The sequence below is a fragment of the Globicephala melas genome, chromosome 3 (genome assembly GCF_963455315.2).
Source record: "Globicephala melas chromosome 3, mGloMel1.2, whole genome shotgun sequence".
Taxonomy (NCBI): domain Eukaryota; kingdom Metazoa; phylum Chordata; class Mammalia; order Artiodactyla; family Delphinidae; genus Globicephala; species Globicephala melas.
Window position 1 is genome coordinate 170,458,579 of NC_083316.1, and position 26,665 is coordinate 170,485,243.

Genomic DNA, 26,665 nt, shown 5'->3' on the forward strand with positions numbered 1-26,665 from the left:
TGTGAGTGGTGGGAGGTGACCGGGGCAGGGGTGGACGCCTGGGGAGGGGACGGGACACAGTGGGGGAGCAGGGTGGCCGTGCAGAGACGTGGGCTGCTGAGACGCCAGCTGGCCGGAGCCCAGACAGCTGAGGGGGGACACCGGGTGAGGGTCGGTGCAGGGAAGCTGGGGCTGTGGTGGACGGGGGTGCAGGAGGCCACGGGCCGGCCGGTGGGGGCCCTGGCTGCACCCCGTGTTGTGCTGGGTCTCTCTTCTTGATGCAGAAGCAGCCCAGTGCGCTGGCTTCCCGGGGGCCAGGGCCACCTCACTGCTCCTCCTGGAACATTCCTCACTTGGTCGGCTGGCTCTGCCTTCCTAACTACTACCCAGCGCCAATTTGGGGCATCAACAGACGCCCACCCAGCACTGCCTGCCCCAGTGGCCCTGGGACAAAGTTTCAAGACGAACAAAAACATAATACAGTGGGAGTGAGGAACTGAAGACACCTGCTGGGGCACAGGACTGGGATGGGGCTGGGCGCCGAGCGGCGGAAGCCTCCAGCACTTCTGGTCAGCACCCGGCACACCTGAAACACCGGCTCGGCTGGGCTGACATGGGACCCGCCCCCCCAGCCAGGCTGGGGAAGGAGCCTCCAGAAGCAGCCATCGGGGACAGCGTGGCCGGCCCGAGTGCCCGAGGTGGGCTGCACGTGGGGCCCAGGAAAGAACAGGCAGGGCTGCAAAACGGCATTTAATTCCAGTCTGAATAGTTCAATTCCACAACCAGAGCTCAGAACACAGATATATAAAAATACTTCACGATAACGGAATAGTCCACGTGGATGCCTCACCCACAAGAGCACCCTGTTCTCCATCCTGACCCACTTCAAGGAGGCTTGCTGTCTAGACCTTTCTAGAAGGGAGCGAGGCCACGGTGGAGATGCTAGCGGGGCCATTCTCCCAAGCCTGGCCCACACGGGATGCCCCTCCGACCGCCCTGGGGGGCAGCTCAGCGGGACCTCCAGGGCCGTGTCTGCACCTCTGCTTGGGTTTCAGCAAAACCAGCAGAGACACCACACGCAGGTCCCCGCAGTGATCTCTGCACCTCCTTCCCGCAGGGACCCAGCCTCCCGTCAGGATCAGGGCCCGTGTCCCCGGCGCCTGCGAGAACCTCTCCCCAACTGTCCTCTGCAGCGGCCGCTCGCTGGCCGGTGCCGGCTTCAGGGAGGACTGGCCGAGCTCAGATGCCGCGGCGCAGCCATCATGGTGGGGACTTGGCTGTTTCCTTCCACAGGCAGCCTCGCGTCAGCTTAGAATAAATAATCCACCGTGTGTCGCTTTAAACCAGAACAGAATTTCTGTGACCACGTCAAGGACCGGGCCTTCACACAACTCTCTCCAAAGGTGGGGGGGGGCCCCTGAGCCTGGAAGCCTCAGGCATTGGGGGACCCATCTGTGCTTCGGGCTTCCAGACAAAGGACTGGTTTCCACTGGTGCCGGGCCGCGACCCCACGGCCCAGGCCCAGGCCGTGCACACAATGACCTTGGCCAGGCTGGGGGGCGCAGCAGCCCGGTGGGATCGTCACAGCTATCTGGGCAGTTGGCTGTGCGGTGACAAGGCCGGGCGGGGAAACCCACATGGAGGCCGGGCGGAAAGAGGCTGGAAAGACTGCCGGTCCGTCTGCTCTCCTGCACGAGTCCCAGCAGAGGCTAGAGCACGGGAAAGCAGCGGCTCTCGGGTCCTGCCTCTTACAAACACGGGTTTGCCTCAAAAACACGTAACAGAGGCACAGCAAACTCAGGAGCCGTCATAAGAGGAGCCACACACAGGAGGGAAACAAACGGAAAAATACACTGATGTTGCGGGAGCCGTACGTTCGTATCAGAGTCTTTAAAGCTCCTGTTTAATGTTGGGTACAGTGCTTTTCAACACAAAACACAAACGTGCACCTTCTGTGAACCTACACGGTACAGTCACAGGTAATGACGTAAAGTTAAAAAAAAAAAAAATGCCTCTGTCCTTTCAAACCCTTTCAGGAGCTGTACCTTCCACAAGAGCCAGGAAAACAGAGGCAGCAGCCGTCAGGAAGGCCAACGGCCCGCCTGTGCTCCAGAGCGCAGGGCCTTGCCTCCACCGGCCTCAGCTTCGCCGGCTCCTTTCTTCCAGGAGCTGCGTATCAAATATTTCTTTTTCCCTGCAAAACCAAAAGGAGATCACTTCGTTTTAGTCAGCAGTTCCCTCTCCCAAGGCAAGAGAAATCAAAGAAAAATAAACAAATGGGATCCTAACCAAACTTATAAGCCCTTGCACAGCAAAGGAAACCATCAACCTATGGACTGGGAGAAAATATTTACAAATGATGTGACTGAAGAGGGCTTGATTTCCTAAATATACGAACAGCTCATACAACTCAATAACAGAAAACAACCCAATCGAAAAACGGGAAGACCTAAATCCAAATTTCCCCAAAGACATACAGATGGCCAACAGGCACGTGAAAAGATGCTCAACATCACTAATTATTACAGAAATGCAAGCCAAAACTACAGTGAGGTATCACTCACACTGGTCGGAATGGCCATTGTTATGAAGACGACAAGTAACGGGGGATTTCCCTGGTAGCGCAGTGGTTAAGATTCCGTGCTCCCAATGCAGGGGGTATCACCTGATCCCTGGTCAGGGAACTAGATCCCACATGCATGCCACAACTAAGACCCGGTACAACCAAATAAATATTAAAAAAAAAAAAGTCTACAAATAACAAATGCTGGAGAGGATGTGGAGAAGAGGGAACCCTCCACCCTCCTCCTACACTGTTGGTGGGAATGTTAAGTTGGTGCAGCCAGTATGGAAAACAGTACGGAGATGCCTCAAAAAAGTAAAAACAGAATTACCATATGATCCAGCAATCCCACTCCTGGCATATACCCAGACAAAACTCTAATTTGAAAAGACAGGTACTTCCCTGGCGGTCCAGTGGTTAGGACTTCACCTTCCAATGCAGGGGGTGTGGGTTCTGTCCCTGGTCAGGGAGCTAAGATCCCACATGTATCATGGCCAAAAAACCAAAACACAAAACAGAAGCAATACTGTAACAAATTTAATGAAGACTTTAAAAATGGTCCACATCAAAAAAATCTTTAAAAAAAAAAAAAATCTTAAAAAAAAAAAAGAACAGATACATGCACCCCAACATGCATTGCGGCACTCTTCACAACAGCCAAGACATGGAAACAACCTAAATGTCCATCGATGAATAGATAAAGAAGATGTGGTACACATATACAATAGAATACTACTCAGCCATAAAAAAGAACAAAATAATGCCATTTGCAGCAACACAGCTGGACCTAGAGATTATCATACTAAGTGAATTATTGTAGTTTTTTTTTTGCCACGCCACACAGCTTGTGGGATCTTAGTTCCCCAACCGGAGATGGAACCTGGCTGCGGCAGTGAGAGCACCAACTCCTAACCACTGGACCGCCAGGGAAATCCCCATACTAAGTGAAGTAAATCAGGCAGAAAAGGAGAAATACCATACGACGTCACTTATGTGTGGAATCTAAAATATGACACAAATGAACTTATTTACCAAACAGACACAGACTCACAGACATAAACAAACTTATGGTTGCCAAAGGGGAAGGGTGGGAAGGGATAAAGTGGGAGTTTGAGATTAACAGATGCACACTGGTATATATAAAAAAGATGAACATCAAGGATTTACTATATAGCACAGGGAGCTATACTCCGTATCTTGTAACAAACTGTAGTGAAAAAAATCTAAAAAAAAGAACACAGACACACACACGTGTACACATATAACTGAGTCACTTTGCCGTACACCTGAAAGTAACATAATATTGTAAATCAATTATACTTCAATTAAAAACAAACAAACAGGGCTTCCCTGGTGCACAGTGGTTGAGAGTCCGCCTGCCGATGCAGGGGACACGGGTTCGTGCCCCGGTCCGGGAAGATCCCACATGTCGCGGAGCGGCTGGGCCCGTGAGCCATGGCCGCTGAGCCTGCGCGTCCGGAGCCTGTGCTCCGCGACGGGAGAGGCCACAGCAGTGAGAGGCCCGTGTACCGCTAAAAACAAACAAACAAACAAACAAAAAAACCAACCAAACCAAAAAAAAAAAACCATAAACAGAGAAGTGAGTGTTTCATAGGGACCAAGTTTCAGTTTGGGAAGATGAGAAAGTTCTGGAAATGATGGTGGGGATGGTTGCCCAACAGTGTCAATGTGCTCAATGCCACTGAGCTGTGCGCTTAAAACGGTTAAGACGTTGAATTTTACGTTATGGGTATTTCACCACAATGAAGAAAAATAAACTACAAAGAAAAATTGATGAAACAGCAAATTGTCCTTTAAAATGGCTATCTGTTAACAAAAAATTACATGATCAGTTAGTTGACTGGCTGCCCCTCTCAGGATCAACAAGGAATATGATCCTGAGGGGGACGACCCAAAGGTAAACGGAACACAGCAGCCTAAGAACCCCAAGAGGAGACCCAAACCCTGTCGTGGTGCCGAGGCTCGATGGTTTGTGCACAAGAACCTAAACGCAACTACGGTGTGAAAAGAAGCGGGAGGTGGATGCACCAGGACAGACCCACTGCCCGACTGACACCCGGCCCAAGGGACCCCTGGCTGCCCAGGCTCGGCGCCTGAGGCGGCAGGGCGCGGCCGGGGCACAGCCCATGGCTCTCCATAGGCATCTGGGGTGCCTGCAGCCGGTTGAGGCTGCGGGAAACTCAGGACGCCCTCCGACCGGCAGCCCGAGCGGGAGGGTGGTGCCAGCTGGAGATGGGCCGCTCAGACCTCACTCTCCCGGGAGCACCGTCTCTTTACCGGGTGTGCAGGGCAGCCGCTGAGGCTGGGGACAGTCTGTACCACGAGACCCTAGTTGAGTCTTCAGCCTGTCACCGCCACGCGGCCCCGCCTGCTCCCAGCGAGGCCTGGCAGCCCGCCCAGAGACAGGATTAGGGGCTCCAGACCGCCAGTCCAGGGCGCTAACCACAGCAACGTGAGAGGAACATCTTGATCACCGCATTCTTCCCGCCAGCCAGGGACGTCCGGGCAGCGGCTGTTGCTTAATCTCACTGTTTCCTCAAATAGCCGTGGCATCGAGGCAACGGGGAAGAACGCTGGGGAGGCAAACATCAGCCCCACGAAGGACGCAGGGCGTGGCGGGCCCAGCTCTGCCCGCTCGGACCAGGGCCCCTCAGCCCAGCCACCGCAGCCGCCGGCGCGTGGAGACGAAGCCCTTCGGGACGCAGCGCGGCCTGCCTACCGGTAGCTGAGTGAAGGTCCTCGTATGTACTTCTCCTCAGCCGTCTTGTAGTCCACAGCATCCACAGCGGAAATCGCGCAGATGATGGCCTGCAAGAGGGCAGCACACGTCAGGCTCGGGCCAGGCCCGGCGGCTCGCACGGAGCTTGGAGGAGGCCGCGTGGGCGGGTGGTCCAGCCACGCCCCGGCCGCCAGGGCCCTCCCAGCTCAACACTCGTGCAGTCTGCAAAATCTCTGCTCCTGGTGTTTCCTAATTAAATCTACAATGCTCTCTTTTGGATGAGACGAAACTTCATGTCACTAAAAGCAGCGAAAGGCAGAACCTGGGGACTTCCCTAGCGGTCCAGTGGTTAGGACTCCATGCTTTCACTGCCAGGCCTGGGTTCAATCCCTGGTTGGGAAACTAATAAGATCCCACAGGCCGTGTGGTGTGGCCATAAAAAAAGAAAAAAAAAGGAAAAAAACAAGAAAACACAAAGAAGTAATCTGAATATACAATAGATGTCTGATATCAAAAGATCACTGTTACTTTTTGGAGTGAAATCATAGTATCGTAGCTATTTATTTTTGAAGAGTTCCTCTGGTTCAGAGCAGGGTCTCTCTCCCCTCGGCACAGCTGACACAGGGGCCGTCCTGGACTGTGGGGTGTGGAGCAGCATCCTGGTCCCCACCCACAGGATGGCAGAAGCCCCCCACTCGTGACGACCACAGACAACCCCAGACATCCCCCAGTGTCCCCAGGGGGCAGGATCACCCTTTGTAGAGACACACATGAAAGTATGCACCGATAAAAAACAATCCAGAAGGAGGGACTGGAGGTGCAAGTGGAGCAAGGCCACACTATTCCAGCTGGTGACGGACACGTGAGGGTTCACGGCGCTACTTAATTTTTCTTAACGTATTTGAAACCTCCACAACGATAAAGCTCAACACTTTAGAGCCTGGTGACATTTTCCCACACATTCATTCATGGCCAGCAGCATCCTCCCTGAACTGAAGAACGGCCGAGGGGTCGTGCACCAGCTCCTCGACCGCCCGCGCCCCAGCTGAAGCGCGTTCGCAAAGCTTAAGCTCCCCTTCCCCTGGGCCAGGGACCAGCCGAGGGGCCCAGGCCGCAGCACCCAGCCCACAGCACCTCGGGGAGACGGCTCAGGCGGCACCGCCCCGGGAAGGCTTCTGGAGAACGACGCCCAGGCCCCGGCACCCCAGGGTGCCGCAGGGTCCGCCGGCGCTCACCTCGGGCAGAAGCACGTCCAGGACGAAGCGGATGCCGTCCGCGTGCCCGCGTGCCAGCAGCCTGCTGCCCGCCTCCTGGTACACCCCCTGCAGGTACTTCACCACCAGGTCCAGCTGCTCCTCGTCCTCCAGGTAGGTCTCCACGCAGGTCACGTACTGACCCGAGCTCAGGAACGTCTTTAGCCACCTGGACGGCTTCCTGTTCTTCAGGATGGCCCGCAGGTGGCTCTCGGCACCCCGCGCCTTCACGATGTACTCCACCAGCTTCTGGTTGGCCCGGTCCCGGGCGGCCCGCGAGCGATCAGGGAGCACCTTCCTGCAGGCCGGCCTCCTGCCCCGCGGGTTCCCTGCCGAGGCCTCCTCAGGGCCCACCCCGCTCAGCGGGGGAAACCTGGTCCCCTGGACGTCCCGCTGGATGGACTTGCGGACGGGGGAGCCTGCGGAGGAAGCGCACTCCCGTGACTGGGCGCCCTCGGCTGTGCCGGGACAGTCCCCGAGGGCTCTCCCCCCAGTAGGATCCCCGCCCCTCGTCCCAGCTCTGCCCTCCACCCTGCTTCAGCGGCACCCTGCAGAGGCCAGTGACAGGAGGGCAGGGAAAGGGCCACGCAGATGCCCCGGCGCCAGGCGGGTGACCTGGGCGCTGGCGGCAGGTGTGGGTGTGCAGCCGCCCTCCCGGCCCCACGGCAGAGGGAAGCAAGGGGACCCCGTGGACCCAGGCATGGCTGGACCGTAGGCCTCAGGCTTGGGGCGCGCTGCCCGCCGCACACACCCCTCCAGAGCTCAAAGAAGACTGCCGCTCCTAACGGGCAAAAGAGCGGGTCCCACCTTAAAGGAGCTGCTGGTGAACTTACTTATATCAGCCGCGTAGTATTCCAGGAAAGAGCCTGCGAAGGAACCACAGCCTGCACAGGGGCGGAAGGGAAGTCAGGTCACACACAGGACTGGACTCTGCCGGGTCGTCCAGCCGGTGTGCACCCTGACCTCAAGCCCGAGGACCCCCCATGGCCGGACCTGGGACAGATGGAAACCAACCCCGATTCAAAGGAAACTGTTCTGTTCAGACCCAGGATGAGCCTCCACCAGGCGCCTGCCCATCCGCAGGGATGGGGAGAAAGCCTGCTCGGGGCAGGGCTAGACAGCTATGGGGACCGGGCCACCCTCCGCCCTCGGGGGCCCTCAGGGGAGGCCCCGCACTGCTGCCCCCCATTACTTCGTGCAGGGGCACCGGAGCCCCACGTACCCAGTCGGACCCTGTAGTCGGTGATGAGGGAGACGCACCAGCCGATGGCCTGGTCGAAATCCTCCTTGGCCTCGTCCTGCAACAAAAGCCAGACGGCGGGCGTCAGCCGGGAGCACCTCCGAGGTCCTGCGTCCTCAGTCCCCTCGTCCAGGAAGGGGCCTGCAGACGCCCCCACACAGGGCTCCCTGCGAGGCATGTCTGGGGCCGGGGCTGCTCAGAAAACGGTCACCTGTGAGCCAAGCCCTCGGGGCCGAGAGAGACACCACAGACCCTGAGAGCAGGAGGGTGAAAACCCACCGCAGGGCAGCTGACAGGCCATCAGATTGACAAGACGTGAGGTTGCAGGAGATGAACCCTGTGGAAGACGCCTCTGGGCCCGTGGCCCTCGACTGTACACGGTCAGTGGGAAGAAGTGCTGCCCCGGGGGAGGGACCCCTGGCCTGTGATCCTCACAACAACCCAAGGCCGTCACCCCCGGTGAGAACCCCTAAGCTGGGATGACCAGCGAGACCAGCCTGAGACCCACAGGCGTGTGATGGGAGGGGCAGGCAGCTCCAGAGGAGGAGGGTGCTTGGGCCGTGGCCAGGCCCGCTGACCAGCACCTGCGACAGCAGGGTGGCGCCGGCACATGCCTGAGCTCCCACGGCCCGTTTCCAGGGCACGTGCCCAGGCATCCGGGTCCCGCGAGACCTACGCGCCATCTTCTTGAACCCAGGCGTCTTTGCGATAAAACCCATTCCTCAGGTATTTGAGGCACACGAATCTCAAACTCGATCCCCCCCCCTCTGCCCCCGCCCTCCGGTCCCAAGAGCCCAAGGCTGGGTCCAGTGTGGGTGCCGACCTTCCGAGCAGTGCCCGCACTCAAGGCCCGTGGCCTGCTGCCCTCAGAGAACAGATGGTCGGCGGGAGACGCCCCGACAGCCCTACCGCATCCCACTCACCCTGGGAACCAGCTCAGACGCTGCTTCCCACACGGGAAGGCATCACCCCATGCCGAGCGCAGAGCCCGCTGACCGGGGGCCAAGCAGACACCCACGTTGGAGCGGGGCTCACGGGCCCCACTGCCCGACCCAGTCGCAGTCTGTGTTTTTGAAAGTTGGGACAACGAAGTGGTGGGTGTTTCAGAGTTAACAGACAGCACCGTGTGGACCAGCTCCTGGGGACTCGGGCTGGGCCAGTCACAGGGCCACGGCGATGGTGTTCCCTGATGTATGTGGCACTCAGGCTCAAGGCCTCGGGGTCTATGGTGCCCTTCCCGGGGGCGGCTCAGACACAGCCGCAACTTGTGGGCCTTGGCCCTGGGCTCTCCCACCTCCCTTCTGCGCAGGGCGCCCTGTCCTCCACGCCAAACCTGCTCAGTGGGGAACGGCCAGCAGCCGCCCGAGGGGCAGTGACCCCCAGCGGAGCAGCCGAGGCCAGGCGCCACTCCCACAACTACCGCTGTCTGAAGGGCCTCGTGGTGGTTACCAGCCACCAAGCCAGCCCTTCAAAGCAGCGCAAACAACCATCCACGTACCAGAAGCGCCTGCTTTTCTTTACAATCAAAGTGCTTCAGTCGCCGGAGAGACACGGTGATGCTGGAAGCAGAGAGAGCAGAGGTTCACGGGAACCAGCCCCATCTCGCGACCCAAAAGCATCCTTCCTCTGGGAAAGCGTCGGGCCTCTGCCAGCGCCGGCTCGTCGGTGGAGGGAGCCCCTCGGAGCCGGGCCCAGGTGTGCCCACACTTCCAGGCCAGCTCCGGGCAGACGGTGCTCCTGCCCTCAGTCGAGGACTAGGGGGGTGACTGGGCAGGGGGCTGCTCACGGCCCCTGCAGGGAGCCAACTCTGCTGGGGCCCAAGGAGCGTCCAGCAGGGCTGACTCTGGAAGCCGACAAGCACTCTGGAAAACCCGACCATCTGGCCGCGTCCCTGAACACCACCTTCACAGGGATCCTCATCTGGGGCTCTGGACCCCACCCCGGCCCCCTTCGCCAGCCTCCACCCAGAAGCACTCGGCAAGAGCAGAGAACAGTGTGTTTACCCTCTCCCTTTGGGGTTCATGTTTCCTTCAATGAAAAGCACACTCGCTTTCTTATCTCTTCGCCTGACGCTTTTGACCTGTTGGCAGATCCAAGAAAACCAGGTGTCAAGGACCCAGAAGGTCGTGGGTTTTCGACACTTTCCTGATGTCACCTCATCAAGCATGTGACGAGGAACGCAGCCGGCTTGGACTGACAGCCGACACCGGGGAACGCTCAGAAATCGTCGCATGGCCCTCAGCGCCGCTCCGACCGAGCAGAGCCAGGGCTCTACAAGAGGAATCACGGCCGCTGCCTTCAGCACTTCTGCTCGGCTCAGGGCGCGATCCTCCTCACTCTGGGGGATGGGCAAAGCGAGCTCCGGGAGGCCCCGCCGGGCCCAGCAGAGGTCAGGCGGGAGGCGGCAGGCTGTGGACCCCGGAGGGGCCCCCCCTCCGTGTCACCAGCGCCGTGGGTGAGGCTGGAGCCCGCACACCACTGGCACCCATGAACCAGCAGGGCCCCCGGGAACTGGGGAAAGCGGAATGGCGGGGAGAAGGTTGCCAACCGCAGGGGGACACGGCACCTCGGGAAGCGAGGGTCCCCGATAATCAGCCCCCCAAACCCTGCCACGGAGCTGCACGGCAACCCCGGTTCAACTGCACGTCTGCGCTCTATCTACAGGTGCCGCAAAGATTTCATTCTGTCCTTCCCGGGACTGTCAGTCACGTGTCAGGAGGCCATGCTGACCTGGACAAGCTCAGACTCATCGCGACAACAAAAGCCGCTCCACTGTGGCAGCTATCTTTCGGATTTACACGCCACTGCCTCTTCCTAAAAGTTAAAGGACTACAGCTAGAACCATCAGGACCCTGTCCCTGCCAGAAGACAAAGGGGGGGGAAATTAAGGTGGAAATGGCAGGAGCGAGGGCAACCGGGTGGTGTCCCTGCCTCACAAATTCTCCAACTGACCATGGGCACCGTCCAAGCAGGCGGAGGAGGCACAGCCAGGACGTCAGCCACACTTAAGGGTGTCCCCTGCACTGGGGGCGCAGCCAGGACCTCAAACACCTGCTGTGCAACCGATGCCCACCCTAATCTGCTCGCTAAAAAGCTGAAATGTAGAATATTGAAAATGAGCAAACTGTGGGCATTTTTTGGAGGCGGGCTTTCTAAGCCTGCTTGATAAAAACCTGACCTATAAGCCTCACAATCCTTTGTGCCAGAAGGCTGAGACCCCCTTTCCTTAGGGAAACGTGTCCACGCCGATGCTCATGTACCCAGCGTTTCCCCAGTAACAACAGAACAGTGAACCAGCTGCCCGGGTCCTGGTGTCAAGAATGGAGGACGCTGGACCTCAGGCTCGGGGGACCAACTGAGCAAGCAGGGGGCAGAGAAGGATTCTTACCACTGCGGGCCAGAAGGGGTATTTTTGGTATTTAAGCCAGACTAGCATTCCTACTTCAAACGAACGTGGTTCTAGAATCGAAAGAAAGAAAGGAAAACAAAAAGAGACAAGTTAGATCCATATCAGGCACGAAAAGCAACCGCTGGAGAAAACACAACCACGGAGACACTGTTCAAGCCCAGCGTCGACCCGAGAGTCTGAGGGGCAGGTTTGTAACTCCTGCCCCTGGAACCCAAATGCCGACCACAAGCGCGGCCAGGGCGACAGCTGGTTTCCTAGCAGTGACCGTGTGCCGTGCTCGTGGGGACAGGGGCGGGCGGGGGCTCGGTGCCACCTCTGCCACTGCTCTGTAAGCCTCAGGTTACTCCAGAATAGAGCACTTTTTAAAGAGCTTGGCACATAAACAGAAAGGAGACCACAGCACACAATGAAGACCCCATATGGGGACTGGATTTCTGAGAAGCTCATCTGTCTGGGAAACTGGGGGCTTTAAAGGGTTAAAATAAAGAGAACTATTCAAGCAATCGTAAGATAACTACAAGTAACTTCTCAACAAAATTTAACTGCATCCTCAACCGAAAAAGTTCCAGAATGTGTAAATAACTCAAATATTCAAGAACCGGCCGCGCTGTGGTGTCTGACAGGAGGAAGGGCTGTGAGAGAAAGGGGACCTGGGGCACAGGGAGCCGCCTGGGGCACACACAGAGCACTGGTCACCCTCGAGAGGAGCGTCGTGGCCCCCAGGACGACGGGTCACGGGTGCAGACAGCCAACCCGGGCTGACCGGCCAAAACACCAGCAAACCAAAACCAAATGGAAGACAAAACCGGGAGAAAAGAGCCAACGCCCGGGTTTCTGGGGCTGTAACTGACCCCCATGTGGAGACGGGGACGGAAACGCCCTCTGCAAGAAGGCACAGCGGCCCCCCTGCGCCCAGCGAGCCCGCGGGGAGCTGACCCCAGTGACTCCCCAGGAGCCCAGGCACTGCAGCCCAGGCGGAAGCATCCAGACATCCCAGTAACCAGCCGCCACCAGGAACAATCGGCAGAGCCCGCGGGAAACGCCCGAGACTCGCGTACACAGAAAGGGCAGGGAGCCTGCTGCGTGGGGACGACGGGGGATGGGGTGGGGTGGCTCCAGGCCAGCCCCCCGGCCGTGCAGGAGAAGCCCCCAGGCCTCCCATGCTGCTCGTGCTGCAGCCTGTGCACGCGTAAATGTTTCACAATAAAGAGATCCAAAACCACCCCCAGACCACGTTAAGACTAACGGTTAACGGGCGAGTCTAATACTGAAACCGGTCCTCAGTTATTTAGTTGAAAGCAAACTAGCTTTCCATTCCTGGCCGGTTCTGACCTTGGGGCCTGTGTCTGACCCCCTTCCGGGGAGGACAGGGGCAGCTGACCTGTGCCCGGGGGCGGGGGCACTGTGCACACATGGGGGCGCCAAGCCCCTGCTTCTCCGGACGCCACCCGGGAAGGCTGCGAGGCAGCGCCAGGCCACACCCAAGTGGTGGCGACAGAGCCCATCTATTCACTTGGCTGCCGTCCTCCGTCCCCTCTGAGGGGACAGCAGGGAGGCTGGGCTGTCGCGCCCCAGGGAGCCCCCCTCACGTGGCTGTCCTGGACAGCGGACCCCGGACTCCCTGTCTGTAAGCCCTCGGCTCAGGACGAAACCCAGGCAGCGCCGCGAGAGACCTTCCCCGGACGTCAGGCACCGCAGGCCTCCCCCAAGGAAGGCGCCGCCCACTCACCACGGTATAGAAGGATTCTCGGGGGCTCCTCGTCCTCCTCGTCCTCTGCCAGGAGACAGTTCACGGCGTCCAACTCCACTGACTCTTCAGAAGGTGGACGGGCTGCCAACAAGGGTAGATCAGACTTTCCCCGTCACAGTCATGGGGACTCAGCCCGGGAACACCACCTCCTGATACATGGGCATCGGCGCAGAGAGCAAAGCTGCCGCGACGCAGACTTCCTCGCGGCCTCGCTCAGGCAGGGCACGTCGGTTAAAGCACATTCAACAGAATAAGAGAGAAAGGAGGGCAGGAGAGACCGCGAGCGCAAGCAGGGAAGGTGGAGGAACTGGGCAAGTGGTCCTCGCGTGCGGCTTGTCCCTTCACACAGGCGCCCTCGGACACGCGGGGAGGGGGTGGCCCTGGGGCCAGGCCCCTTGGGAAACCATCCCCGCGCCTCCAGCGCTGGGGAGAAGGCCCCTTTCAGGGGCCGAAGAAAGGCAGAAACCCAGGAGTGACTGCAGGGCAGGCAGAGCGCAAGGTATCAGCCGTGCAGAAATGAAGATTTGCAAATTAGCATTTCAAAACTAAGTGGGATGCTACAAGGTCCAAACGGAGGGAATCATAGCGCCTGGCTGCAGCCACACAAAAATACACGACACGGGAATCCTTAAAAAGTCAGGAGCCTTTCAAGTGAGTTAATCACTTCTGAGATTCCTGCCAATTTAACGGGAGTGCATCATGGCTTCTGCCACGGGAAGAAGAAAGGAATTAATCCTCGGGGAGCAGATGCAGCATTATCACAGCCACATGCTTCCGCCCCGCGCCCCTCCACTCCCTCCCTCCGCCTCAAAACAAAAATAAAAACACGCAAGTATTTGGGAGCAGTTGAGGTAATTATAGCCCAGTGGGAGAGACAGACGAAAAGGACTTAGGAGATCTCTGCTTGGGATCTATCTTGGTAACAATCTAATTCAGGATCTGGTTAAAAATACACGGGTGGGGCTTCCCTGGTGGCGCCGTGGTTGAGAGTCTGCCTGCCGATGCAGGGGACACGGAGCGGCTGGGCCCGTGAGCCATGGCTGCTCAGCCTGCGCGTCTGGAGCCTGTGCTCCGCAACGGGAGAGGCCACAACCGTGAGAGGCCCGCGTAACGCAAAAAAAAAAAAACACGGGTGTCTGGCTCCGGATGGGCCACAGGAGAAGCAGACGCCGCCCCCTCCCCGGCACACACCTCCTCCTCTCCGGGGCTTTTACCTCCCTCCAGGAGCCAGGCGTCTCTGGTCTCCTCTGCGGGGCCGAGCTGAGTGGGGCTGCGTGGAGCCATGCGGGGCCCCGGCCTCTGGCCGCTGTCCGGGCACAGGTGCTGGGCAGGGTGGCCACGGGCACTGGGGCCGCCCCGAGGACCCTTGGCCCCACCTCCGGGAGAGGAGCGCAGGGCTGCCAGGCCGGCCACCATCTCACTCTCTTCCTCCCGAGCTCCCTCTGAGGACGGAGGCGCTTCCTGACCCCAGCTGGGCCCCCGTGCTAGGTTCCTCTCCCGTTTACTCGGTGTCGTTGTCCGGTTCACTGTCCGGTTTGCCCGGTGTTTTCTGGATCCCCGTCCGTCCTGAGCACCACTGCCGGCCAAGGAGACAGCTCGGGCGCGCAGGCCTCCGCTTCTCCCGAGCCCCTTCTTGTGGTCCACTCTGCACCCGGGGTCCTCCTTGCGAGCGGGCAGGCCGGACAGCCTCTGGGGCGCACGTTCCCTCCTCGTGTGCCCAGGACTGCCCGACGCATCTTCGTGGAGCAAAGGCGAAGGGCTGGAGTGGCAGAGCGAGGAGGCCGGTTCCGTGGGCTTCACTCTCAGAGACTGAGTGGTCCTCTCTTCCCTGGAAGAGCTTCCTTGACGCGGACGGGTCCTCTCATTCAAAACATCCAGAGCCACGCGGAGCGACCGTCTGTAGGCCAGCTCCTCCAGGGGCGTGGCAGCAACCTCGTTCTGCAAGGCTGAAGGACAGAAAAGGAGCAAAGCCTGGTGATGGGCCCTCCACCGGCTGGGGCGTCTCATTGGGATCGCTGGTCTCGGCACCTGAAGGGAGGCTGACGCTTCTCACCTACATCTTCCCAAAGGAGGGACCCGGACGACAAAACAACAGTTGAGGGCTGCAAGGTTTCCCTTTCCCAAAAGCAAACTGACTGACCCTACCCTGATTGGGTTACAGAGATACATTCCTCCAGGTTACAAAACAATGCCGCCGGCAAAACCCATTCAGAGTTTGTCCGATCCTCTCTCAGCCTCACAGTTTCAAATTCAATCAGGGTCAACAGAAACCCACACCAACTAAATAAGAACTCTGTGGGCAGTGCACTCTGGGGTGGGGGTGACGAACAGACAGCTACGAGGCTCCTCTGCAAGGGCGTTTCCAAGCCAGCAAGCGGCACCAGGGGCCTGGGAACTTCAGCCTGAACAGCCTTCCCCGTTCACTCTGACGCGCAGGCGCCGTGCTCTTTATCTGAACGAGGGGACAGAGGCGACGCCACAGCTCAGCAGGCATAGATTATGCCTCCATCAACAGTGTTTGCCCGTCTAAAGGCAAAGGCATCCACAAGCAAGTGGCCCCCCAACACGGGCTGCACGGACAGTCACGGCATCCGAGAGGTGCTGGTCGTTGCCGCCCGAGGTGGGCATCGTGCTCTGAACGAGAGCTGTTTCCCCAGAGACGCAGGAACATGGACCCTACGTCACAGTCACCTCTGGAAGATACCCTGGGTAACCTTTATGCAAGACAGAAAGCTCTCCGCACGTGAAGTAAGCACTCCCAGTCTCAGCAGGGAGAACGCTTCCGCGTCTGGGCCTGCGGAAGGGCGCGCCTAGGCCGGTGCCCGGTCTGTCTCCCCCAGGGTGTGTGCACCTTGGGCAGAGCTGGGCCGGGCTCAGGCCAAGTCTGTCTGACCTGCGACGAGATGCCAAGGAGGCCGGAGTCTGGGCTCCATTTCCAGCCTGCCTCACGCCGCCCCCCGCCCCGACAGCCCGCAGACACCGTGGCAGCAAGGCTGGTGCCAGTCACACCCTTTTCTCTCCCCTGGGCTCAGCGATAGAATTTAAATACACATCCAACTGCTTCTCAGACCTTGGGCGGAGGCCAGACCAGCAACAGAAGCACCTCACTCTTGCTACGCGATAAGCAAAGAACATAAAAAGAGGAAAAGCCTCTCTCCCTTTCTTCAGGGAGGCGCCCCCCTTCTGCACGGCCTGCAGGGCCGCGGATGTGGCCTGTGGACCCTGACGCCACCACTGGCCATCCTGGGAGTCAAGAACAGAATGGGCTCGAGGGGCAAATTCTAGAAAGGGTGAAGAAAACAGACCCATCTCCTCCAGCTCAGGGAAATCACGTTCCCTTGTATGAAGGGGAAACCCTGAACAGGGTCGCTTTGCAGACCCGAGTCTCCATCTTCTCCCAAACTGCCTCTTACTTCATTAAAACCTCAGAGTTACTCAAAAACATGGTCTTACCTAACGAGGAAGCGATGGCTTCGATGTGAGACTTCTTCAGGATCTGGGCTCCCGTGCTTTTCACCTTAATTCTGCAGGGACAGGAACGGCCGTTATACGCCACCAGCCATGCCACCAAGACGTTTTCAAACATGTTTTGCTTTAAACGACAAAAGAATTAGATTCATTTTCTTCCTTTGCACCCTTCCACTCAAACCAAAAGTCACGGCCAACTGGGAATTCATGCACCTGAGGTGAGAGGCAGCAAGGACCCTGGTGAATGTTTTTTTGTTTTTTCCTTTCCCCTTTTAAGACAGAAAAGGTTGGCTGCATTTAAGAGCAAAAATGAATTCAGGGCTTCCCTGGTGGCGCAGTGGTTGAGAGTCCGCCTGCCGATGCAGGGGACGCGGGTTCGTGCCCCGGTCCGGGAGGATCCCACATGCCGCGGAGCGGCTGGGCCTGTGAGCCATGGCCGCTGACCCTGCGCGTCCGGAGCCTGTGCTCCACGACGGGAGAGGCCACAACAGTGAGAGGCCCGCATGCCGCAAAAAAAAAAAAAAAAAAGAATTCAAATTGTGACTTTTATGCGGCAAATCCCACTTTCAACTGCACAAATAACTCCTTTGTTAGATTCTCAGGGTAGAGGATAATGTCACTAAAAGCTGTTTACAGACCAGCAGGTGTGTTTTAGTTTAAAAGGATGGGCTTTCCTTTCAAACTCGAGTATTCAATTACCTTCCCAGCCTCAGGGAAAGTGTGAGCTGTGGACTAAGCAGGCTTAGGAGCGGCTCTGAAGAAAGAGGGATGGGGACGCAGGGAGGCAGGGGCAGGAGCTGACTTGGTTTCATTCTCTATTTAGAATTGGGAATTCTCCCGTCAGACACACATGACCTGGGCATTTTAATCCTTCCCGGTCATCTACGTCCTTCCACCACGGACGATCAAGAACACAACGTAACGTGCTTCCCCCACACCCATGTGTTTGCCTTCTGAACGCTAAACGACAGTTTCTTATGAGAGGCACAGGCTCAAACATCAAATATCCCCAAACTCAGGGGATTGTTACATAAGTTTCTGAAAAAAAGACACACAAATACATCTGTGCGAAGGAAACAGCCCTACTTGAACCCCAACGAGCGTTTACCTCCCGTTTAATTTACATTCGTTCCATTTTTGTACTGATCTCGCTGGACATCAGTACCTCGTATGCATCTTCAATTTCCAAACTTTCGTGAAATAAAATCAGTTGTTTTCCTCTTTGGGTTATTTTGATCCCATTTATAACTAAAAAAATAAGAAGCCCTTAAGAGTGCTCTTCGCTTTTTTGGGGAAGGAGTGGTGGTATCCGAAATCCCATATGGAAAAAAGATAATATCACAAAAACACAACACTTAACTTTTTGTCTAGGGAAAGTATCTGAACGTCTAGAAAAAATTCCTTTTTTCTCTTATTTTTGGCTGACTTCTCAGTTCTGGCCAAGACCTACATTAGAAAAAAAGAAGAAGGAAAACAAAGCCTTGTTACTAAGACACAACAAACAGCTAACACAATGTAAGAAGCCGTGGCGACCCATAAATACAAATGCAGCAGATGATTCTTAAAGGAGCAAAGGACTCCAGAGGCAGGGAAACCGAGGCACAAGGTGCAGCAGCAGATCCAGACCAGTACCAGGGTTTTATCTGGCCCTCTTCCCACTATGCTGCTGGGAAGTCTCCCCGAGATACTCCTGTTATTTACTATCAGGGCTCCCGGCCAGCTATTTCCTTGAGTTACAGCCTCACATGCCTTTTTACAGCTGACTCTGTTAAATTTGTTTTTTTTTCTTCCCCAGTGTGAGGAAAAAAAAAGACACTTTCGGAAGCATAACCTTGTAAGCACTCAACCAAAACCCCATTAGACGGGGAAGGAGGGAGAATCGGTGCCAACGGAGAGGAGCGCCAACTGTTCAGACTCAATTATTTCGCTGAAGCAGCTCCTAGGTATCTCCTGATAAAGATTTTACTTGTCACCCGAAAGTCATTTCTAATTCCTGAAATTACAGAAGAATGGCTGTCACCTTTGCAGGCCATAATCGCTTTTTCCATCTGCAGAGGACATACTTGGCATCCATCGTGATTTAGACTCATGTGGTAAGCAGTAATGATTTGGCACAAACAAAGTACTTGAAGGTCTGACGCGATGTGCCCTGCAACAAAATTTGCACGGTGGTTTATAACATCGTTTGCTTCCCATTTCAACGCAGACACAACCCTCAAGGGCAAAGGTTAGCGGGGCTGATCCTCAAGGAGATGGTTCAATTCCATCATCCTGCACTGAGTGGGCTCAATGCCAAAAAGAAGTGACTGGCCTCAGTGCCTAGGGAGACGCCTGGATGATTGTCATAAATAAAATACAGCCAAAGTCCCTCCCAAAGGTTCTGTCTAGATTACTTTTAAAAGGCTCCTGAATAAATCAGCCTGCCTCCAACGTCGGCGGGAGAGGCGTTGTAAACAATCAAAGCTTAAAAACAATCAAAGCTTACAACCCTCCCTTGTTTGGGGAGTTGACAGTTGACCACAGCGCAAAAAAATAAAATCAGAGGAAAATGACTGCTCTTTTGGCTGCCGTGTCCCTGAAAGGACTGGACAGCTGCAGACCGTTGATTACATCAATGGGGAAGGCTGGTCTGGCGGTGACAGTAAAGAAAAGGACGTGGGGGGGGGTTCGTTTGTGCAAAGAGGGGTTCACCCCGGCAGGAGAGGGTGGGTCCAGTTAGCAGAGGATGGGGGCTTCAGGGAGCGGGGGGGCTTCAGGGAGCAGAGATAGGGGTTCAGGCAGCAAACGAGGGGCTTCAGGGAGCAGAGGTAGGGGTTCGGGGAGCAGAGATGGGGGTTCAGAATGCAGAAGTGGGGTCTAGGCAGAAAAGGGGTTTAGACAGCAAAGGGGTTCAATGAACAGAGACGGGGGCTCCCGCGGCAGGGCGGGTTACCGCCCTGGGAAACCTCTTTCGGGGTTCGCCCCTCCCCCAGGCCCGCCCCGCCGCCTCAGCCCCCGCCCGGACGACCCGAGGGGCGCAGCCCGCCGGGCTCACCCAGCGCCCCGCCTCCCCAGCACGGCGTCCCCGAGCCCGGTGCGGAGGGCGAGGTGGCCGCGGCGGTCCAACAGCGGTTGCACCCGCGCCGCCCCACGCGCAGCCGTCCGCGCCCGCGCTCACCGCCTCCGCCGCCGCCGCCACCTCCGCCGCCGCCGCTCCCGCGGGCCGGGGGCGGGGCCAGACTGGCGGCGGTACTAAGCCCCACCCCCGCCGCCGACCAATGGGGAGCCCGCGTTCGCGCCACGGCCCCGCCCCTTCCGCCCGGATGGGCGCAGAGAGACAGGCGGGCGCGCGCTAGGCTGACTGAAGGGCGCGGGCGGGCCTGCGGGCTCGAGGTGGGCGGCGACGGCGGCGACCTCCATCTTCTGGCCCGTGCTCCCGCCTCCTCCTGCCTGCGCCTGTCAGGCCCCCTTGGCTCTCGAGGCCCCTCCCCGCCGAGGCCCTGAGAAAAGCCTCGAGAGCCTTCCAGAACCTTCCATGGCCTGAGGCGCCTGCGGTGAGGCGTCGCGGCGGTTCCGACCCGCGCCCACCAGAGGGGTGGTCGTGCGTTTCGCACATGACCCACTTGTGTGGGCGGTGACCCGGGAAGCAGGTACCCCGCCGGCCGCGTCAGTGCGGTGGTCGCCGTGGGGTCGGTGTGAAGACACAGTTTGGGGTTCAGGTGTGTGAAGTGGCGACCCCACAGACGGCCGCACACGCTAGTGTGTCCCCTCCGCCCGGACCCAGAGTGTCTGTTGGGTCGAAGGCAGAATTCGGGGTTCGGCGTCTCGTGGCGCCGCGTTCGGGAGCCGGTTCTGCTCGGCCCGCTTCGTTTGGGGAAGTTTTGTGTCAAACGCGGCGGGTCGCGAGGGGGCCGTGGACACCGGTGCAGCCCACGCAGGGCCAGGTGGCCGCTCGCCCCGGTCATGCGGCGGTCGGAGTCCCTGTTCACAAGATCAAGGTGTTGAGCGGGGTCCCTTCGTGGCCTCCTTAGGGCCCCGAATGCATGGAAACACGGCGGGGTGTCTCAGTCCACAGGCCATTTGGATGCTCTTTGAGAAAATACAGATTCCGCCGTGGTGCAGGCTGGGTCGCTCGGGTGTGTGTGTGTGTGTGTGTGTGTGTGTGTGTGTGTGTGTGTGATTCGGGTCTGCTGAGACGTGTGAATTGGTACCTTTCTGGAAAACGACTTGACGTTATCTGTCAAATGCCTCGAAAACGTTGCAGACCCTCCAACCCTGCAATTTCCACTTCCAGAGATTTATCGTAAAGATATAATCAGATGTGCACAAAGATGGGTGTGCAGTGATGTTTTCTGCAGCGTTACCTATATCGTGGAAAAAATCAGGAGGCCCTGAGATGTCCAACAGTAGAGGTGTGGTTAGCTAAAACATGATCGAAGTTATTTTTTGAAATGTCTTCGGTAACAAGAAATATTTATGATGCATTTCCAGTAGAAGGGGAAAAACTTTTAATGAAAGCCAAACAGACTCTGAGAAGGGTGGATCTTGTCAAAGGATGTTCCCTCACTGACTCTGCCAGTCATTTGTGCTGCTTCAGAAGTAGACCCTTTGGTGCAGCTGTGAGTCTCGATGATTTGGGGTGTGTGCTTATTCTTTAAACGAATGTTTGAGAGACTACTTGGTGACAGGAACTGGCCATACAGTGGTGAGGAAAATAGCACTCAGGGAACTCAGCCTGATGGAGAAGACATTTAATAAAGTCACAACTAAGACTGAAACACTTTATGCTGGCACTACTATATGCACTTTGCAATTATTAATTTTATTTAACGCAAGAACCCTAAAATGTTAGTATAATAATCGGCCCCGGGACTCCCCTGGTGACGCAGTGGTTAAGAATCTGCCTGCCGGGCTTCCCTGGTGGCGCAGTGGTTGGGAGTCCGCCTGCCGATGCAGGGGACACGGGTTTGTGCCCCGGTCTGGGAAGATCCCACATGCCGTGGAGCGGCTAGGCCCGTGAGCCGTGGCCGCTGAGCCTGCGCGTCCGGAACCTGTGTTCCGCAACGGGAGAGGCCACAACAGTGAGAGGCCCGCGTACCGGAAAAAAAAAAAAACAGAATCCGCCTGCCAATGCAGGGGACAAGGGTTCGAACCCTGGTCCGGGAAGATCTCACTTGCCGTGGAGCAGCTAAGCACGTGCGCCACAACTACTGAGCCCACGTGCCTAGAGCCCGTGCTCCACAACAAGAGAAGCCACCACAATGAGAAGCCCGCGGACCGCAATGAAGAGTAGCCCCTGCTCGCTGCAACTAGAGAAAGCCCGTGGGCATCAACGAAGCCCCAAGGCAGCCATAAACAAACAAATAAATAAATAAAAAGAATTATACCGTTACTATGATGCATTTAAAGATAAAAAATAATAATCAGCCCCGTTGTTTTGGTTATCACTGTACAGCAAAGGACCATGAAGCCCATTAGCTGAAAGAACCGAGTTGTTTGCTCACAGTTGTGCAGTCTGGCCTGGGTTCAGCTGCGTGGTTCTTCTGCTGGTCTCGCCAGTGGCCACATGGGTGCTTGTGTTCACCTGGCAAGTCAGCCAGAGCCTGGGCCTGTCGGGTTTGTCTCTCCACATGCTCTCAGGGCCTGGCCCCTCCACATGCTCGCTTCAGCAGGGAAGCAGACTTGTTGCCTACACGGCTGCTCAGGGTTCCCAAGAGTACAACGGTGGACACTGCCAGTCCTTCTTAAGGTGTAGGCTTGGAGCTGGCACGGTCTCACTTCCACCATGTTCTCTTGGTGAAAGCAACTCACAGGGCCAGTTCAGATATAAGGGGAGAGGATTATACCAGCAGATGTGATTCATTGGGAACTTTCAAGGAAACTAAGATAGAAAGAGGTTAAGTCACCTGTCTAAGGCAGAGCTAAGACTTGAAACAGGAAGTCCCACTCCAGAGTCCAGATTGGTAACCACTGTACCAAAAAATAAATAGACGTTCTGAAGAAGTTAATACAGGAGAAGCGCAGGGAACTTTGAGAATTACAGAGACAACCTTGTCTGGAGCAGGGGTGTGGGTGGGGATCAAGGAAATAACGTTTAACCCTGAAACCTGATGTCTGATTGGGTTGGGAGAGAGCTTTCAGAGCTTAGGGAACTGTTTAAAGGCTCTGGGGTGGCAGAAGGCCCAACTCGTCAGAGGAACTAAGTGAAGCCTAGTGAGGCCAGGACCAAGGTGGAGGTGGAGTGACACAGAGGAGTCCCTCGAGGCTTGGATGTGCCCTAGGAAGATTTTTTTTCTATCTTATTATTTTTAAAATAATTATAGATTCATAGAAATTTGCAAAAGTAGTACAGAGAGGTCCCTTGTACCTGTCACCCAGCTTCCTCCAAAGGTTATCTTATGTAACTATAATATAGTATCAAAACCAGGACGGTGACATGGGGACAGTGCGTGTAGACTTCTGAGTCATTGTATCTCTTGTGTGGATTTGTGTAACCACCAGTCAAGATACAGGGCATTTCTCTCCCCACAGAGAGCTCCCTCCAGCTACCCTGGGTAGACCCTCACCTCGCCGCCACGCCTAACCCCGGGCACCAGGACTCTTCTCCATCTTTGTCATCCTGAGAATGTTCTACAGAAGCGACAGTGCAGCACGGAACCTTTGGAGGTGTGTTTCTCTTACTCAGTGCAACACCCGGGCGATGCCTCCAAGCCCTCGAGTGTATCAGGACTGCCTTCCTTTTTGTTATCGAGCAGTATTCCATGCTGTGTGTGTGCCGGATAATCTCCCTATCTTAAGGTCCCTAACCTCAGTCCCATCTGCAGAGTCCCCTTTGCCATCTCACATGATACATACAGAGTTTCCAGAGATGAGGGTGTGGACATCTTTGAGGCCCATCTGCCCACTGCAGGGATCGAGGGGCAGTGGGGGGGTCTGAGTCACCTAGGCCTTGGATGTACCATGTCTGCCCCACATCCCACGGGTCCAAACATACCCACCCAGCTATGCCTAGGTGCAGGCCGGCTGGGAGAGTTGTCCTTATTCTGGGGGCCACATGCCTAATCAAGAATGGGGTTCTTCTATTTGAGGGAGAAGGGATATTGGAGGGCAGCTGACAAACTGTCACAGCAGAAGCCATCCACACCTCACCCCTGTGTAACTCAGAGCAGCATTTTTGTTACTTGGGACCCTTACCATAGCATGTAAAATAGAGGGGAGGCTGGTGCTGTGACTCTGGGGGGCCAAGAACAAACCCCAATGAGAAAGGCACCTACGTGTCCTGAATCGCTCCTGCCGAGACCCCAGGTGCCAATGGCCACACCTCAAGCTCTTGTGCCAGCGGCCTCCTGTTGGCCGTTCTCCACCCAGTCTCCCCCCTGCTGTCAGTGTCTTTAACTGGGTGGCAGGCAGAATCCTGAGCTGGTCCCCAATGGCTCACGCCCTTGAGCATGGGTAGAACCTGCGATGTGATGAGCACCACATCCTGATCATATGATACTCTGGCAAAGGCAAAGGGATTTTCCCAATGGAATGAAGGTCCCTAATCAGTTGACCTGTAGTTAATTAAAAGGGAGATTATCCTGGCTGGGCCGGGCCAGATCGAAGGAGCCATTTAGAAGAGAAAGAAGACTGGGTTCTCCTGGAGGCTGCAGAGGCTCTCCTGTGGTCCATGGGGAAGGGAGATGCCATGCGTTATGCAGCTCCCAGGAAAGGAACTCAGCCAACAACCTGTGAACTTGGAAGAGGCCCCAGCCTCGGATGCAACACAGTCCCAGGTGACACCTGGATCACCACTAGGGGACCCTAGCAGAACACCCAGCCACACGTGCCCGGGCTCCTGACCCACAGAAACTTTCAGATGGTGTTGTTTTAAGCTGCCATTTGTGGTAACCTGCTGCAGTGCAGGCGTCCCTTGGTCCACTGAGGCAGAGTTCCCAAGTTCCCTCTCCCGCCTTCCTCCGTTTCTGTTCTCTCCAGGGCCACCTCCCCCTCCAGTCCCAGCTCAAGTTTCGTGAAACCCTCCCTGGGAGCCCAGCCCAGGGAGCAGGTTCTCCCTCTGAGCCCACGGCCGGTCTGAACCTAAAGCATGGTGGTCACTGGCACTGCTCCCGTCTGTTTGGTTCTCTCTCCTCCGTAGGGCGCATCCTGCCCACTTGATGCAGACGTGGTCAGGGCACTTGCTTTGGCTGATGAAGTGTGAGCAGAGCACCGTGGCCAGCATGCATGTCCCCTCATCCCCTTTCTGTCCACCCTGGGGACCGGCTCTGCCCCTGATGCTGGCTGCCCCGCCAGCCGGGCCCGGGAGTAAGGAGGATGGTGATACACGAGCGCCACCAGCTCTGGTGGACAGCTGGTGGATGAGTTCCCGTGGCTGCAAACAATGACATCCCTGACCCCACACTTCCGGAGACATCTGAGATCGAGGTGTGGGCTGCGCTGGTTCTTTCTGGGGGCTTGAGGGAGAATCTGCCACACACCCCTCTCCCCGCTGCTGGGGGCTCTGACAATCCTTGACTTGTAGACACATCCTTCCCCTCCCTGCCTCCATCTTCACATGGCTTTTTCTCCCTGCCAGGTGTCCCTGTGTCTCCTCTTATATGGACACCAGTTGTTGGATTTAGGGCCCACCCTAATCCAGTACGGCTTCATCTCAACTAATTACGTCAGCACAGACCCTATGTCCAAATAAGATCACATTCTGAGGTTCTGGGTGGACCTGAATTTGCGGGGGGGGGGGGTGATGTTCAACCAAGTCCCACTAGTGTCTGTGAGAAATGAACCTTAGTTGTTTATAGATGCTGAGCTGCGGGGTGTTTGTCACTGCAGCACCACCGTGCGAAGCCTCGCTGATTTATGCCGTAATGTAATTATTTGTCTACATACTCATCTACCCGAGACACTGACCTCCTACTGACAAGAGACAGTGTGTCTTTCGTTACTGTATCGTAGAGGGTGGTTGGGGGAAAAATGAATTTTACCAGCTGGTATCAGAACTCATTTTAGAGACCAACTGGGCTTGTTTAGGAAAATACCGTAATTAGTACTAGGGGACGGTGAGCGAGGCCCTGAGGACGTGAGATGAAAGGGCCCACAGGGAGACAGCTAAACTCTGCATGAGAAAATAGCTGCATTCTGGAGGAGAGGGAAAGGAGCCACGAGAGGTGGGGACCCATGGAGATCAAGAGACAGAGAGACGGCGGGAGACGGCGGAGCAGGTGGGGGTCAGGGACCTCCAACATCCCATTCGCGGGCCTCGAGCCACGAGGCGGGATTGGCCCGAGCCTTGAGGAGCTGGAGCAGCTAAGCTAAAGCAGAGAACTGGCCTGCACGGCCCAGCCCAGCAGCCCGCTGGGGCCCAGCAGCCAGGCACCCCGTGCAGCACCTGGTAGGCGTGCAGCACAACCGTGTCCAGCAAAGATGAATGCTAGCGTGGTTGCTGGAAGGCGCCCGCGATTCACAAGAAACCCAAGGAGAACCAAGCTACTAATTAAAACAAGGAAACCCTAATGTGCCCAGGTCCCCACAGAGCCGAGGCCCAGCTCACCTGGTACTGACGTCAGCCAGACGTGGGCGCAGGGCCGAACTGGAGGGATGGCACGCGGGCTTCCGTCATGTTCTTTGGCCTTGTCTGGCTGCCTTAGGCCTGTATTCTGTATTGTTCTGTTTTTTTTAAAAAAAAAGTAAAAAATTTTAAGACCACCAACATAATGCTAGCTCTTCTGTGATCTGTGTCCGCCTCTGTCTAGGCCCCAAGGGGTCGTCAAGTGCTGCTGAGCTAACTGCTCTTTGCCGTACCGTGTTGACCCCCATCCCCACAGCCGCCCCACTGCCAGCTGTCCCGGGAGCCCAGACTCCTCACTTGGCCTTCAGGCCTCATCCATGGCTCCACTGACCACTGTGAAGGAGCCGTGTGCCCTTCTCAGCACTGACCCCATTGTGCAGTGGCCGGCTTTAACGCCAGGGTAGGGTCTCCCCCTGCGACTGCTGATGCTGAGGCCAGTCGTTTTCGGGGGGGGGGCGGGGCGGGGCGCAGGCACTGTGGGGTGTAGAGCAGCATCCGTGACCCCCATCCACTCGATGCCAGGGGCACCCTCAGTCGTGACAACCACATATGTCCCCAGACATGGCCCAGTGTCCCAGGGGAGCAGAATCCCCCTCGGGTGAGGCCCACGGCCACAGACTAATTGCATCACTGCCAGCAGTCCTGGAAGTAGCCGTGCCTGGGTCAGCTTGCTCCCTGCAGTGTCCTCAGGACGAGCCCTGCACCTGCACCCAGGGTATGCT

The 26,665-nt window shown here is 56.8% G+C and overlaps 1 protein-coding gene across 5 annotated transcripts; it reads right to left on the minus strand.

The window, feature by feature from the left end:
• Positions 1 to 716: 716 nt before the first annotated feature.
• On the minus strand, positions 717 to 26,041 carry PWWP3A (PWWP domain containing 3A, DNA repair factor). Of its 5 annotated transcripts, none has more exons than XM_060297455.2 (14): positions 25,926 to 26,041; positions 18,423 to 18,551; positions 17,763 to 17,848; positions 16,388 to 16,458; positions 14,149 to 14,880; positions 12,914 to 13,015; positions 11,164 to 11,234; positions 9,779 to 9,855; positions 9,274 to 9,334; positions 7,758 to 7,833; positions 7,369 to 7,419; positions 6,518 to 6,954; positions 5,283 to 5,371; positions 717 to 4,074 (listed from the first exon to the last, which is right to left on the minus strand). In XM_060297455.2, exons 2-14 carry the CDS (start codon positions 18,474 to 18,476, stop codon positions 3,864 to 3,866), a joined length of 2,118 nt encoding a protein of 705 aa, XP_060153438.1. In that variant the 5' UTR covers positions 18,477 to 18,551; positions 25,926 to 26,041; the 3' UTR covers positions 717 to 3,863. The 5 variants fall into 5 exon arrangements, with proteins under 5 accessions (XP_060153438.1, XP_060153440.1, XP_069901461.1 ...); XM_060297457.1 differs by lacking the exon at positions 25,926 to 26,041 and adding an exon at positions 19,560 to 19,609; XM_070045360.1 differs by lacking the exon at positions 25,926 to 26,041 and adding an exon at positions 19,437 to 19,577 and having other exon boundaries at positions 717 to 2,173.
• Positions 26,042 to 26,665: the final 624 nt, after the last annotated feature.

Excerpts from the sequence above, each read along its gene's own strand:
- PWWP3A (XM_060297455.2), bottom strand. The coding sequence starts at position 18,476 with ATGGATGCCAAGTATGTCCTCTGCAGATGGAAAAAGCGATTATGGCCT. Across the intron at positions 5,372-6,517 it reads TGGACGTGCTTCTGCCCGAG|GCCATCATCTGCGCGATTTC; the intron begins GTGAGCGCCGGC and ends GCCCTCTTGCAG. Across the intron at positions 4,075-5,282 it reads GGACCTTCACTCAGCTACCG|CGGTACACGGGCCTCTCACT; the intron begins GTAGGCAGGCCG and ends GTTTGTTTTTAG.